This window comes from Cololabis saira, chromosome 19, assembly GCF_033807715.1.
Source record: "Cololabis saira isolate AMF1-May2022 chromosome 19, fColSai1.1, whole genome shotgun sequence".
Lineage (NCBI taxonomy): Eukaryota > Metazoa > Chordata > Actinopteri > Beloniformes > Belonidae > Cololabis > Cololabis saira.
The window spans coordinates 28,564,822-28,579,821 of record NC_084605.1 but is presented as its reverse complement, the minus strand read 5'-3'; the positions used below and the strand labels follow the sequence as shown (position 1 = coordinate 28,579,821).

Here is a 15,000-nt window from a genome sequence, read left to right as displayed (position 1 = left end):
AAGGCCCACGCCTGGGACTCCGGGACCTGTGGCACGACCGATTCGTTCAGACTCCATAAGGTCCGTAGGTACCGTATTTTCCGTACTATAAGGCGCACCCAAAAGCCTTTAATTTTCTCAAAAACCTGCAGTGCGCCTTATAGTGCAGTGCGCCTTATATGTGATCATTACGGTAGTCAGGGGGCTTCTGGGTACTGTACTTGGTGTCGCCGAAGTAACGGCGCTAAAACTGGCAGGAATCGTCAAAGACACTAAAGACAACAGCAGGGACGCCGACTCGCATAAAGGCAACTGTGACGAGACGGAGCAAAGCTGGTTTTTATTTTGTTAATAAAGTTTGACTTACGGTACTTCTTGTTTTTTTTGCATTTGCTGTAGCGCAGCTCCATCAGATACGTAACTCAACCCCAGCCACTACATTACGGTATCTTACTGTATATTCCATGCGCCTTATAATGCAGTGCGCCTTATATATGAAGGGTGTTTTAAAATAAACCATTTATTGAATGTGCGCCTTATAATATGGTGAGCCTTATAGTCTGGAAAATACGGTACTCCTATCAGCCCCTCCTCATCCGTCCCGTCCCCCAGTTTGCCCTGGGAGACCCAACCAGCAGCCCCTGCCCCGGACAACACAGCTCTCGGGATCATCTGCACATGCAAACCCCTCCACTACGATAAGGTGGTGGTTGGAGAAGCGAGCCTTTTACTTGAGGAACTTCTAATTATGATACTTTTGCAGAGTATTTCTCCACACAGGTTTACTACCAAGACCAACTATAAGAAAACCAAATAAAGAGAAGGCGGGGCCTAATGGCTCCAATTAATGTGCTTTTGGTCTACATCTTACTTTCCAAATCTGCGCTTCAAACCACGTGACTATGGGAGCAGCAGCGTTTCCATGCAGATTATTCGCAGTAAAATCGTACCTCATTAATATTTTTTTCTCTTCATCTCAATCGATTTTATATTCATCATTTGCGGCTACAACTCCAAACGATCAGCCACATCCTGGAAGTTCGCCTCGTTGGTGTCATTATAAACGAGCATTTCTACAGTTTTCAATGAAGGCCAGCGCGTCAGCAGTCCCTCTGCTGTAGTCAAGTCAAGTCAACTTTATTTATAAAGCACTTTAAAAACACCAACATGGTCCAAAGTGCTGGACAGGCAAATGGAAGACGAAACACCATAAAACACAAGGCACATAAATAAAACAATCATGATAAGTTAAGTGAATATAAAGGATAGAATAGACCAGGGGTCGGCAACCCAAAATGTTGAAAGAGCCATATTGGACCAAAAACACAAAAAACGATTATGTCTGGAGCCGCAAAAAATGAAAGGTCTTGTATAAACCTTAGAATGAAGACAAATGGTGAAAGGAGAAATGTCGAAAAAAAAGTCAAAATGTGGAGATTAATGTTGAAGTACAATCTCGAGAAAAAAGTTCAAATGTTGAGAAAAAAGTCGAAATGTTGAGAAAAAAGTCGAAATGTCGAGATTAAAAAGGAAAGGAAAAAAGGAAGAAAAAAAGAGGAAAAAAAGGAAAGAAAGAAGAAAAAAGAAAGAAAAAAACAAGAAAAGAAAGAAAAAAAGGAAAAAAAGAGAAAAAAGAGAAAATAAAGACAAAGAAAGAGAAAAAAGGAAGAAAAAAATAAGAAAAAAGGGAAAAAAAGAAGAAAAAAGCAAAAAAAAAACAAGAAAAGAAAGGAAAAAAAAGAGAAAAAAAGAGAAAAAAGGAAAAAAAGGAAGAAAAAAAAGTAGAAAAAGGGGAAAAAAAGGAAAAAAAGGTGAAACATTTTTGAAAAAGCTCCAGGAGCCACTAGGGTGGCGCTAAAGAGCCGCATGCGGCTCTAGAGCCGCGGGTTGCGGACCCCTGGAATAGACGATAAAAGAATAAAATGAAGAATAAAAGGATAAAATAAACTCAACTGTGTTGCTAGGTGTTAAAAGCCAAGGAGAAAAGGTGGGTTTTGAGAAGAGATTTAAAAACAAACAGAGAGGAGGCCTGTTTGATTTGCTGAGGCAGGTTGTTCCAGTTTTGGAGCTGCAACAGCGAAGGCGCCGTCCCCTCCGAGCTGTACCGGGTCCAGGTGGTTCAGAGGGGGTTCTGCCAGTAGCCCGTCTCAGTGACTTCTTCTTCTGTACCAAACCTGAAACTGGAGCTGGAGAGAAACCACAGGAGCACAGCGGAGCTTTCCCAGCAGGTATATGTTTTAATAGTCAACCATGATTCAGCACAGTACACAGTACACCTGACGGGTTCTGCACCCTCACAGCCTTCTGGGAGACGTACAGCTTCTACATGAGCCTACAGGATCTACATGGTAGAACATCGAGTCTGGGGAAGGGCGCGGGGGGGGTCGGCCTCGCGGGGACAGACGACGGGTTTAGCGGGTCACAAGATGCCTCACAACACAATGGTTCACGGTACATTCAACACGAGTCCATATACTTACAACAACGGTAGAAAAGAACCATCAATGGCCACGTCTTCTAGGACGTGAAGAAAATAGAGCAACGCCGCCATCTTCTGGTTTGATCACACGTCCGCTCGAAGAAGGGCCGAGCAGACGACACTGAACTGGGACAGGCTGGTTATCTACAACACATACTATCTAAACGGAGGAGCAGCAGCTATCTATCCCTCCATCTGAGCATCTATCTACTGGTTCTATCTAAAGCCGTACAAAAGGGTTTTCATGACCACACAGCCAGGCTCCGCTGGCGTGGAAAGGAGAGATGTGTCCTGTACAATTTTAGAGGACCATACCGCCGCTTTGGCACCAAAAGCTGCAAACACAGAAATATTTACACCCATTTAACGTCAATGGTGACGGTAAGAGGTTTGCTATAGAGGTCAATTCTGTTCCACGTTGTATTAACACTTTTTAAACATTTGTTTACTCTCATTTCTTGTTTTTTCATCCAGTATTTGGGATGTTATCGAATAAAAGTATGCAGTAAAGGTCAAAATCATTAGCACTCTTTAAGAGGTCAGTATCATCAAGACTTCAGGACGATGATTTTGGTTCTGGTTGGAAGAGCCGGCAGGAACCTAAATCTAGAGAAGCAGACTTCTTTATAATAATGCTCTTTTCTATGATTACAAACTGCTCAGTGACCAAAGCTCGTCTTAAATGATAATCTCAAATTCTTGTTCTTGTTTCTCTCCCCCGCACTTTAAGAAGAAGATATGTTTTAAATATTTTGTGGCTCTATTGGTCTTTATTGATAGTAGCTTGGCAGGAAAATGGGGCTGAGGTGACGGGAAGAGACTGGGAGAAGAACCCGGGCCGGCTGCACGAGGACTACAACCTGCTGAACCAAACGGGCCTAAACATCATCTCTAGACCTGAAGAGGCTAATAATCTCCACCTTATCTGCAGATTACTTATCATAAATACAGTAAAGCATGCTAAATCAGCGGTACGGTCCCAGGATGCGGAGCTTCTTATGGTTCCTAAATGAGCTACAGCACTTTGAGCAGTAAAGGTCTGGGACGATGAGCCCTGTTTGAAAAAGAAACCCACGTGAATTTTTACAAAACTGGGAAGGAGGCTCGCCTGCTGCAGGGGTTGATCCTCATCCGCCGTCCTGGAGAGTCGGAGTCGATGCAGCCGGCTTAAATACAACGCAGACACTCCGTGGGTTAGTTTTGTACAATTTTCTGCCGACTCGCACCGAGGACACATTAATTGTTGGAGTGAGCATAGACCATCTCGAAAATGACTGTTAAATACATGCCGTGCTGATTTTAGAGGTTGTTCGGTGTTCCTGTTCGGCATGCGGGTGGATCTGGCGGCTCGTCCATCAGGTTCTGTTCCAGCGGTCACCCACAGGCCTGTCATCCCGCCCACGGGCCGGGCTCGTCCACAGCCCCGCCGCCGCCGCACGCTTCACACAACTCACTTCAGATCGGATTGAGACTTTAAAGGGGGAACATCTTTTTTTTCTTTTTGTCTGCTTTCATTTTTCTCTCCTCGGGCGTCACGTGGCACAGGTGGCAGCCATCGGCGCGGCCTCCGTCACACCACCACCTGCTCGTTTGTGTCCTCCGCGTAGTACATGTGCATGCTCTTAGTGTGAGAGTGTGTGTGTTTGTGTTTGATCTCATTGATTTGGCTGTGTGTGTGTTTGACGTCGGAGTGCCCGTGGGAGTGGCCAACCTTGCCGCCGCGGCGTGTGTGCTCCTCGTACGTGTGTGTCAGGTCATTGTCAGTGAGTGTCTCTGTGTGCGCATGCGTCTCCTGTGGACGGCCGTGAGTGTCCGTGACCTCGTCCGTGACCTCCTCTGTGACCTCGTCCGTGACCTCGTCCACCCAGCTCCTGAAGCGGCTGACTCGCGTGTACAGCGCCGGGGAGGAGGGGTCGGCGCAGCCGTAACCGCCGGCAACCACCCCGGTGAGCACCCATCGACCCGTCTCCTCCTGACACACTAGGCCGCCTCCGGAGTTGCCTAGGCAGCCGTCGCCGTGGAGGGGGCTTGTGTCTGGAGGACTGCCAGCACAAAGTGTGCCATGAGTGGAGAAGCTGTTGCCATAGCGCTTCTTACACTGCCACGATGACATCACAGGGACCCAGGAAGCAAGAACAGAGTCTAGGAGAATTTAGAGGTGGCGTGTTAGAGTTAGGGACAAATCAACACTTCAGACTGTCAATTCAAAATAAATCACACAAAGTAGTCTGCAGACATGTAATAAAGTATGCATCCATCTATCTATCCAACAACCAGCCTTTGAAACACAAAGTACAGCTCAGCTGCTGCGTGAAAAGAGGAACAGAGATTTCTGAAGGTATAAAAATGAATCTTGAAGAGATTACGGCTGTAAGTGCTAGTTTTCTTAGAAATATATATCCAGTAATTAATCTTCCATTTTTGTTTTCAGCCACACGGTGGCGCCAGAGCAACACTCCAGAGACCGTCTAAGTCACGGTATTCAACCTCAGACCAACATTTCTGTGTTGCATTTCGATGCAGTCAATGAAATTGTTAAGATATTTCACTTCTCTGGTTGTTTTCTGAAGTACAAACTATAAATCTGCATCGTTCCAGCAGGAGAACTTAGGTGAGCTGTACATCCTTCGTTTACAGATGGTGCTCCAATTTCTTTCTTTTTTAAAAGCACAAAATGGCAAATAAATAATTGACGATGCCCAAAACTGCTACACTCTTTTATATATATATATATATATATATATATATATATATATATAAATAAATCTTAATTAACTGAATGTGGGTGGTTTGATATGAAGCAATTCCTTTAGGTCCTTAACACTCGAACAATTTTACAATTAAAGCTTTTATCAAATTAAACTACACAGTTAAGATTTACCGATTAATTCTGATATTTTATTAAAGGGGATGATGATGACAACCAATTAATCTGGGTGTTTGAAGTTACTACCATCTCGAAAACATTGCTATTGAGACCTGGTATTAACATCTATGCTGGCATTAAAAAGAAGGCATGTGAAACCTGCAGGTCAACCAGAGAGAAAACCCCTCACCTGGTCCTGTCCACCTGGTGGTAACCATGACAACACAGGAAGATGGCGTCTTCCCGCCGGACCCGGCGTCAGCAGCAGGCAGACATGCCGCGTTGGTGTCGGCCTCAAAGGTCAGACAGTGACCTTTGGTCCTGGGCAGCTTCAGTAAGGCCACGTCGTGGCCTCCACTCTGACCCTTGAACTTCCTGTGAACCACCACCTGCTCCGGGGGGACAGTTCGCCCCGACCCCTCGATGCGCACCACGTACCTGGATGGATCGCTGCCGAACCTGCAGAGCAGAGGAGAGGATGCTCAGACGTGTATCGGGGTGAGCGAAGCCTCCGGCGTTCAGGAGGAGGTTAAGAGTTACCTGCTGAAACAGGATGCAGAGGTCAGCGCCCAGCAGGGGCTGATCAGAGTCCCACTGCAGACGGGGCCGCGGTCTTCTCCCTGAGACGGCAGCCAGATGGACACCTGCCACGGCCACGAGGTCCTGGAGGTCAGAATAATGTCATTTGTGATGTCGTGGGGTTTGTGAACAGTGTGTCTGATTATCTTCATCACAGTGGCTTCATAGCATGTATCTTTTAAAGGAGCATGAGGCTCCTTTTAAGAAATGAGACTCTCTAGCGCCACCCTTCACCACGACGGCCGTTGGGGGTACTGCAGCCAACAGTGAAGCCGGCACGGGAGAACGGGGAGAACGTGCATGCAGCGTCATGTGACGTCACATCCGCAGGACAGTGTGGGAAATTCGGAGTCCGAATTGCAGCACATTTTGCAGCACACAGCCTGTTCAAGGCAACGGAGAGATACACTAGAGGGCTCATTCTTTTGGGTTTGGAACGCTTCATCTGACATTATTACTAGAAAACTTAAAACGTATACAATTTTTTTCATAAATCCTGCCTCAATCCTGCCTCAAGCTCCTTTAAGAGATAGATAAAACAGATTTGAAACTTCAATATCAGTATTAAAATAAACAATAGAGTGTTATGGTCGGTGTTTGATTGCGCTGTACTCCACCTGTGTGAGGTTTCCTCCCCCTGGTCCGTCCTCTTGCCCTCGTCCTCCACCTGCTTCCTCAGCCCACAGCTGGGCTCCTGAGGTCGGGCCTCGGCCGCCGCCGCCCTCGGGGGGCCGTCACACCGCACCCCCGCCTGCTCCCGGCGCCTGCAGCCCCGGATGTTCTGGCCCATGGACGGACACTCCCCCAGGAACTCCTCCTTGCCCGTGCACCTCACCTGGTCCAGGTGCACGGGTCCCTTCCCCTGGCCGAAGCCCCCGACCGCCACGGCCCCCCCGCTGTGGAAGAAAGGTGCCAGAAGTTGTTTTTCCCTTGTCTTTGCTTTTCCACTGAACTCTGTTTTTATGCAGCCACTAACCCGTGTCCCAGCTGTCTGCACACCACGGCGGCGTTCAGGTCGTTCCAGCCTGAGTCGCAGATACCCCCCCAGTCGCCATGGAGATACACCTCCACTCGACCTTCCTTCCTGCTGCTGCCGCCCACGAGTCGCACCAGGGGACCTGGCAGGGAGAGAACTCATTCATATTCATGTCTGTGCACCCAAAGCAGAGTCCACGGTGGCGGCGCGAGCTGCCCGTCCGCTGACAGCGCTCAATGTCGTCCGGAGCGTCTTTATTCAGCTGCCAGTCTCGCTCTAATTACCCGAGCGGGTCCGGAGGGGACGGGGGACCGCTGGAGTCCAGACACACACAACAGAGCTTTATTTTTGTTCTGCTGTTGACGCTGAAATGTTGGACCGGCTGACTCCGGCGTTTCACTCCGACCAAACAGGATGACACAGGTTTTAGAGGAATAAACCATTTCATGAGACGTGAAGGAACTTTTCAGCTCCAAGTGAGATGTTATCTTTTCCTACAATGTCAATCCAACACAGGACAATTATCTTTAACTTAAAAAAAAAGCTGCTTATCAAAAGCTGTGATGCTAATTTGATGTCAAATTCCTTTATAAAGTAGAATCTGTGGATGACAGTAATACTAGATGTTGGAGACAGTGCAGGCTTCAGGGCGCTAACCACTGGCATGTTTTTTGGGAATGCCCGGTGATACAACCCTTTTGGAAAGAGCTTCACAGGACACTGAAACGTATATCTAATGCTGATCTGACTTACGAGTTCTCGATACTTTATTTGGGAAGGACTGATTTCCTGATAGGACGGTCAGATGAATATCTATTTGGCATTTTGATAACTGCCGCTAAAAAAGCGCTCACGAGACATTGGTTGCTCCCTGAGGCCACAATACAGGAGTGGATAAACTTAGTTAATGATATATATATGATGGAAAAGATTATATTTAGCCTCCGTCTACAGAAAGATTTGTTTGTAAAATTGTGGACGAAATGGGTTGTATATGACAAGCCTTTGCGCCCAGAATTTGTGGAGGTGTTGAATAGATAAAACTTGTTTTGTTTTTCTCCTCCCTCTCCCTCACATTCTTGAATGATCTGAAGACAGACACTAATACTATCATATCATTATCCTTATTATTATCTCATTCTCCACCCAACTGAGAATCATGTTATTTTTCTTCTGTATGGAGGTTTTATGTTTATAGTCTGTCTCTCCCAGATTGCTACAGAGTTCTTTGTAGTTTTTGTTTTTTCTTTCTTTTTTCCTTTTCTTATCTCTTAATATGTTTACTTAAAATGAAAAAAACTGGATGGCGGATAAGAATATTACTGCTTTTACTTTGTGATATGTACTGCCATACCTAAATAAAGAATAAAAAACAGAAAAATATAGTAAAATCTGCTGTTTTATGACAAATTGTGAGAAAGAAATGTCTTATTTTTTGTTCACACTATGTTGTAATTGAGACAAACTGGGGGGCGTGTCTCACCTGTGGACGGGGAGATCACCGGCACCTCGTTGGTCTCCTGGCTGGGCCTCGCTCTGCAGCGGACACCCACGTCCTCCCCGTGGGAGCAGTCCGTCCGGCCCCAGATGCCGTGTCTACAGTCCAGCAGGGACGTCTCGGACCCCTCACAGTGCACGTCGTCCAGCAGGATCAGGCCCACGCCCTCGCCGAAAGCCCCGTCGGCGACGACCTCAGCGTGACCCCTGGAGGCGGAGAAGAGTTTCGTGTGTATTCGGAAAGCGAGATTGTTATTATAGACTTTAGTGATGGTTTTCACAGATGGCTCACGGTATAAGCTGTGTTCACTGTATTACATTAATTCAAAAGAAATAATTAGTCTTCAGTCTTCTGTGTGAGAGTGGTATTAAAGGTTAAATGTAAATTAGATTAAAACTTAGTCTTGGCTCTGCTTTAGTCTCTGAGAACTACTGAAATGTCTGGACTTTTAGCTGCTTAAATTTTTAATCATGTCCGTCTGCTGCTTCATCTCGAGCAGGTAGTTTACAGACGGTTTGTCAGTTTCTCACAAAAGCAATGCTGAAATTGAGGAAACAACACAGGTCTGAAGAGTCTTAAACAAGCACAAAATGTGGCGTTTTCATGAACAGTCAAAAACAAAAGTAATTCTCATTTGAAACAAGGAAAGGCATCTCATGTAAGATCAAGTACGACCATTAATGTCGATTAAAAGCTCTTTTCTTCTATTTCAAAGCTTTTACTGATGGATTTGTTGACGAAAAGACCAGATTACGTTCCATCATCGTAAAGTCAAGTACCCCGACCCCGTCAGTCTGGAAACGAGAGAAGAAGACGCTGGTTCAAAGGTCGGGGGAAGTTAAACTGGCGTCATTTCTTGGAGAACGACTTCATGCAGCAAGAATTTGCAGGAAAGAGTGGGAGGGGAGAAAGTGTGGGGCCACGGGCCGGGACCTGAACCTGGGCCGGCTCCAGGATGATCCAGCAGTCTGAGACGTCACCGGTTCATTCATTCACGTATTTTATAAAGGACGCAGGAACACCAGGCGTGGAGCCGGCTGGGCTGATGTCAGTAGCTCATTTGTAGGGACTAAATGACTGCTCATGACTGCTCCAACAATTAATCTACCTTCGGGGATTAATACTTGAAAAGAATAGATGGACATTACACTATCATGTACAATTGAATTGAATGAATGAATCTTTATTTCGGCTTGTAAACACTTTTTTTACAAAACAAGATGAAAAGGTAAAATAAACATTTCTTTTGCCGAAAAGGTGTAGGCTGAAGCCGTAGCTTATAGTGCCTACCCTTTTTATCTTGTGATCAGCTTAAATCTGAAACATAAGCATTAATCCGTGAAAACAAACAATGCATAAAGAAGACAAAAATAAGTAAGACAAAATATAAAATTGACGTTTCACATTCTAGAATGTTTTTGATAATATACTTTATAGTTATAGTGTTTTATATTTATTTACAGTATTTTCTTTAAACATTTCCTTGAACTTGTAGATAGAACTGCACATTTTTAGGTCGTTGTCACAACTATTCCCAATTTCTCGAGCCTTAATTGATGTACATCTCTTTTTAATATTTGTTCTTACTGTCGTCATCTCAAACATGAGTTTCCCCCTCAGGTCAGAGCGGTTTTCTTTTATTTGGAACAATTCCTGAATGCAGTTTGGAAGCAGTTTCTGCTGGGCTTTAAAGGCAAATAAAACAGTTTTCTGCTCTGTTATGTCATGGAATTTTAGAGTATTATATTTAATAAAGAGATTATTTGTTATTTCATAATAGTCAGATCTATTAATTATCCTTAAAGCTCTTTTTTGTAATAATAAAATAGGGTTTGTATTTGTTTTATAGGTGTTACCCCAAACCTCCACACAATAAGTCATGTATGGAACTATGAGTGAGTTATACATCAAAAACTGTGCTCTTTGACAGAAAAAATAATTTGTTTTATTTATTATTGCTAGGGTTTTAGACATTTTTGAATTTACACTGTTTATATGTGATTTCCAGCTAAGTTTATCATCAATTATTACCCCCAAGAACTTATTTTCGTATACTCTTTCTATTTCCATACCACTAATTTTAATTGTTATTTGATTTTTTTTTTCTAGTGCCAAAAATTATGAACTTACCGGTAGTTTTAGTTAGATTTAATGATAGCTTATTGATATCAAACCATGCCTTCACATTTTTCAGTTGTACAATCGGAGAAGGTTCCTCCTCAGTTCTGTAAAACAAACCTTAAAGGAAACGTTACGGAGGGAAAAACATGTCTGTGCTGGAGGACGTTAACTCAGGCATCTGACGTGATGCAACACCATTTAGCTGGGCGGTGCACCCAGGGGACGAGTGGAGGGTGGAGTCGAGTCAAGTGGCTGACCACAAACAAAAACAAAAGTTGTCACTATCACACCCCTGTTATCCCGGTGAGGCTTGTGGGTGACATGTGAGTCCGGCTGAGCCGATGGTGAGCAGCCGCTCCAGTGGTCCTACCTGTAGCCCAGCTGCCTGCAGACCACCTCCGCATGCTGCTGGCTCCAGTGGTCGTCACACACCGTCCCCCAGTCGCCGTTGTGAAGCACCTCCACTCGGCCCTCCCACGGACTGTCCCCTCCGACCAGACGCACCACGCCGTCTGAAACAAGGGCAAAGTGCTCTCTGGAGCCATGAGGCAACAACGGGCTTCATGAATGTTAAACTGGCATTAATTTTAGAGCAGAATTATCGGATCAATTATTGAGCTCACTCCAGTTAAACGAATCGGCTCGATTGCTCGCAGCTTGGACAAATCCTGCTTCTGTTTGTCTCCAACAGGATGTTGCTGCTTCATACGCTAATGATTTATTGATGTTCCAGAGATATAAATAGGAGCTTTCAGTGTGTGTGTGTGTGTGTGTACCTGTATATGGACTGCAGGAGATCCCGGCGTCCTCCATGTGGTCACAGTTGTGCTGCTCCCAGTCGCCATGGGGACACTGATCGAGGAACAGCTCGTTCCCGGTGCACTTCACAGCATCCAGCAGGATGGGACCTGAACCCTGACCGAAGTGAGCCCAGGACCAGGCCTTTGCCACCCCCCTGAAACACACACACACACACACACACACACACACACACACACACACACACACACACACACACACACAGTTTTTTAAGTTTGGGTTCAAGCTTTCTTTCACGGTCATATCTTTTTCTTTAGACATTTTTTTGTCATCAGTCTGCACACACAACTTAAACCTCTTGACATCTGAACAACTCCCCTATGAGAAGCAAAATCCTGTCACCTTATCAAAGAAAATACTAAACTAATGGCAACAATTCGAAGAAGCCTGGTGCTGAGCAGCATCTCATTAATATCACCTCTCTCGTCCAACATGGTGAGGGCAGCATCATGCTGTGGGATGCTTTTCAGGGGATGCGAGACTCGTTTCAGAAGAGACAATGATGGAAGCAGAAAAACTATGGAGTAACTAAAGTCCTGTAGCGACCCGGACAGAGTATGAACCTGGATTAAGACGAGATCTGAAAGCGGCTGTGCAGCTATGGCCGTCATCAAACTGGCTGAGCGCTGCTGAGAAGAGGCACGTGAGGAACGTGAGGAACGTGAGGAACGTGAGGAACGACTTGAGGCTGCCGCTGCCGTTGAAGTGCTTCAACAAAACACTAAATAAACAGTCTGAGTGGAAATAAAAGTACTAAGTAAACATGACAAACTTTGAAAGCCCTGACTGCTTCCCATCTGCGCGGCAGCTCTCCAGCCGTCCAGCTCTTTCCCGTCATGAGTAATTCATGGTAAATGCTGTAAAAACATCTTCAGCTCCTGTGTTAACGTTTCATCTTAAAATAACCTTGTTATGAAATTCACAGTGAAATAGAGAAAACAACCGTTTTTGTGCTGCATCTTCCTCAACCAGGTCCTTGCGTTTATCATCATATACTCTTTATTTCTGGACTCGTCTTCTAGGCTCATAACGTTCATATTTCACCCAACAATCCAGCAGTATAGTTTTTGCTTCTGCTGCGTTTTGGACCGCCTTTAAACGAGAGTAATCATCTAACATCACACTGTAACGGAAACCCTTTTTTCCCTGACTCAGCGCTTTTTAGAAGTCGTTACTTTTTTATCATTAAAAAAAGGCATTTTCTTCTGAACATTTCCACATGTCTACTTGCATAACTCGCCAAATGCACATCGAGTCAGTGCAGTCATCATGTGGTTTTGGCGCTAACATGCAGGGTTTCCTCCACATTCTGTCAATATTTGACACAAACTCACCACATCAAGAAAAACAGGCTGAACCAGGTTGATGAAATGTCTTTGCTTTGTTTTGCCAGACAGTGACACGTAAGTGCCCGTCTCTGAGCGGGAACCTGCTCATCAGCATCAGAACATCTATTATTTACAAGCACGCACAGATGGCGGGTGTCTCTCGGTGGCTCAGCAGATGAAATGCACCTTGGTGCTGAACATGAGGGGAATTATTGCTCTTCATAGCTACAGCTCTATCTCTGTTTGACACGAGTTACGTCATGTTTGTTTACAAAGTGAAGCCTCAGAGCGTGAGGAGGTAACATCTGCACACCTCTACCAGATTCCTCCTGATCTACATGACAGCCCTGTGTTTTGCTCTGCTGTCTTGACGCAGTTTCAGTTTCTGTAGAAGAAGAGTGGCAACCCTTCACAGCTTCTATTCATCCAGCTTTTATGGGACAATATGAGTTTCCTTGATTCTATTATATTATTACAATTATTCAACCTTGTGTTGAAGTAAATATATCCAATCAGCTCCCTGCATGTGTGTAAACATGGCTACGGCGACCTGCTGAAGATCAAACGGGACGTTACAATGAGAAAGAAAGTTGATGCGGGTGACTTTGAGGCACTTTTTACATGAGATCATCAAACCTGGAAAAAATGTTGCCTGCACTGACGAGTATGCAGCCTGGATCCATCCGGCCGCGTTTCAACAGCTCAGGCTGGTGGTGTTATGGTAGGGGACGTATCTTATAATTGAGCTTGGTTTAAATGCCACGGCGTATTCTGACCATGTCACCCAAACGCCTACTGCTCCCATCTTCTAGTAGACAATTCCACCAGTGAAACATCAAATCGCAAATCTCAGACAATCTTAAAAGTGGTTTCTTGATCTTGACAAAGAGGTCAGAATACTCAAATGTGATGGAAACAGAGATCTGGGATCTCCGTTTCCATATCTGTGTATATCTGATTCTTCTGTGGTGCAACATTCCCTTTTGGTTAAAAGTTAACAAACACACCAGTAACCGTCAGTATTTTCCAGTGTAACATGGTATTTCATTGCAGAGCATTTTGTTTGCACACAAACCCTCATTCATGTCACGACTTTCTTTAAAAACTGCCTGCAAAGTTTCTGTGGAAAAGTTTGTGAAGTGTCAGCTTTCCTCTTATCTGACCAACAACCCCCTCGGTGGATTCAGTAGAGCAAGCGGAGCCGGTTCTGAGGAACGGGGGAAATATATTTCCTACCAAGAGTAATGTTCTGTCAGTGCTGAAATGCATTGTTGATTTGTTTTGTGCTAAAAACGTCCAACTGCCTCTCCTGACTGTGCTCTCTCCAATCCTGCCAACTGGTGTTCAGTTGGAATGACATTCCCAAAGCTCCAAGGACAGTCCTCCTGTCAGAGATATTTCAGAGGAAGAGGAGGAGAAGAATATAAAGTAATGTCCACGTCACCGTTCAGCGGTGACTCCTGTGAAGCCAATTAAGGGCTCCTGGAAGGAGCTAAGATGTCATCGCACATATGTTCACTAAGTGCGCTGTGAACGTACCCGAACCCGAGCTGTCGACACACCACCTCGGCGTCTCTGTCGTCCCACTGGTCATCGCAGACAGAGCCCCAGCGCCCTGCGTGAAACACCTCCACGCGACCTTCGAAGTCCTCCTCGCCTCCAACCAATCGCAGCGGGGGGCCGCTGCCTGAAAGAGGATGAAGAAAAGACACCTGCAGCATCACCCGTGACCGCCGGAGCGGGAAAAAGCCCTTCTACACCTCTTAGTGGTATAAGAGTGGAAATAATTTGGTCTGGTTGTCATGGCAGCAGAGAACTGTTGCAAACTGACCTTCAGGTGGCGCACACATCACTGCCGCCTCGTTTCCATGGCTACAGTCACCGGTCACAAACATCCGGCTACGGCATTTACTTAGGGTGTCCTCGTCGCCACGGCAACCCAGACGCTCGTAGTGGAAGAGGCCGGAGCCCGATCCAAACTGGGAGTGCTGCAGCGCGGTGCCGATGTCCCTGAAAGCAGCGGAGGAGACAGAAATCACCGCCGAGGCCAAACTCCGTCCTTCACCAGATTTACTCGAGTATATTTACCCTGAACCCAGCTGCCTGCAGATTACGCTGGCGTCCCTGTCCGTCCAGTGAGAGTTACAGACTGCCCCCCACTGGCCGTTCAGGTAGACCTCAACCCGCCCGCTGCCAGAGGAGGAGCTGCCGACCAGACGGGCCGCACCTGAAAACCACAAGGCTGAATGGTCATTACTACTACTAGTAATACTACTACTACTACTACTACTAATACAAATACTACTACTACTACTACTACTACTAGTACTAATACTACTACTACTACTACTACTA

General features: G+C 45.6%; 2 protein-coding genes across 2 annotated transcripts in view; both read right to left on the bottom strand.

Moving 5' to 3' along the window:
• The window catches only part of polr3e (polymerase (RNA) III (DNA directed) polypeptide E), a 164,284-nt gene that overhangs the window by 84,500 nt on the left and 64,784 nt on the right, over positions 1-15,000 (bottom strand). The window lies entirely within an intron of this gene.
• si:ch73-127m5.1 (neurotrypsin) overlaps positions 2,177-15,000 on the bottom strand; it is a 40,211-nt gene continuing 27,387 nt past the window's right edge. Inside the window, exons 5-15 of the mRNA XM_061708795.1 lie at positions 14,734-14,872; positions 14,477-14,655; positions 14,185-14,332; positions 11,275-11,453; positions 10,869-11,010; positions 8,363-8,583; positions 6,880-7,021; positions 6,521-6,799; positions 5,865-5,987; positions 5,515-5,783; positions 2,177-4,600 (exon numbers count right to left, since the gene is read on the bottom strand). Of these exons, the coding sequence (XP_061564779.1) occupies positions 4,029-4,600; positions 5,515-5,783; positions 5,865-5,987; positions 6,521-6,799; positions 6,880-7,021; positions 8,363-8,583; positions 10,869-11,010; positions 11,275-11,453; positions 14,185-14,332; positions 14,477-14,655; positions 14,734-14,872 (2,393 nt within the window). The 3' untranslated portion in view covers positions 2,177-4,028. The remainder of the gene's footprint in view (positions 4,601-5,514; positions 5,784-5,864; positions 5,988-6,520; positions 6,800-6,879; positions 7,022-8,362; positions 8,584-10,868; positions 11,011-11,274; positions 11,454-14,184; positions 14,333-14,476; positions 14,656-14,733; positions 14,873-15,000) is intronic.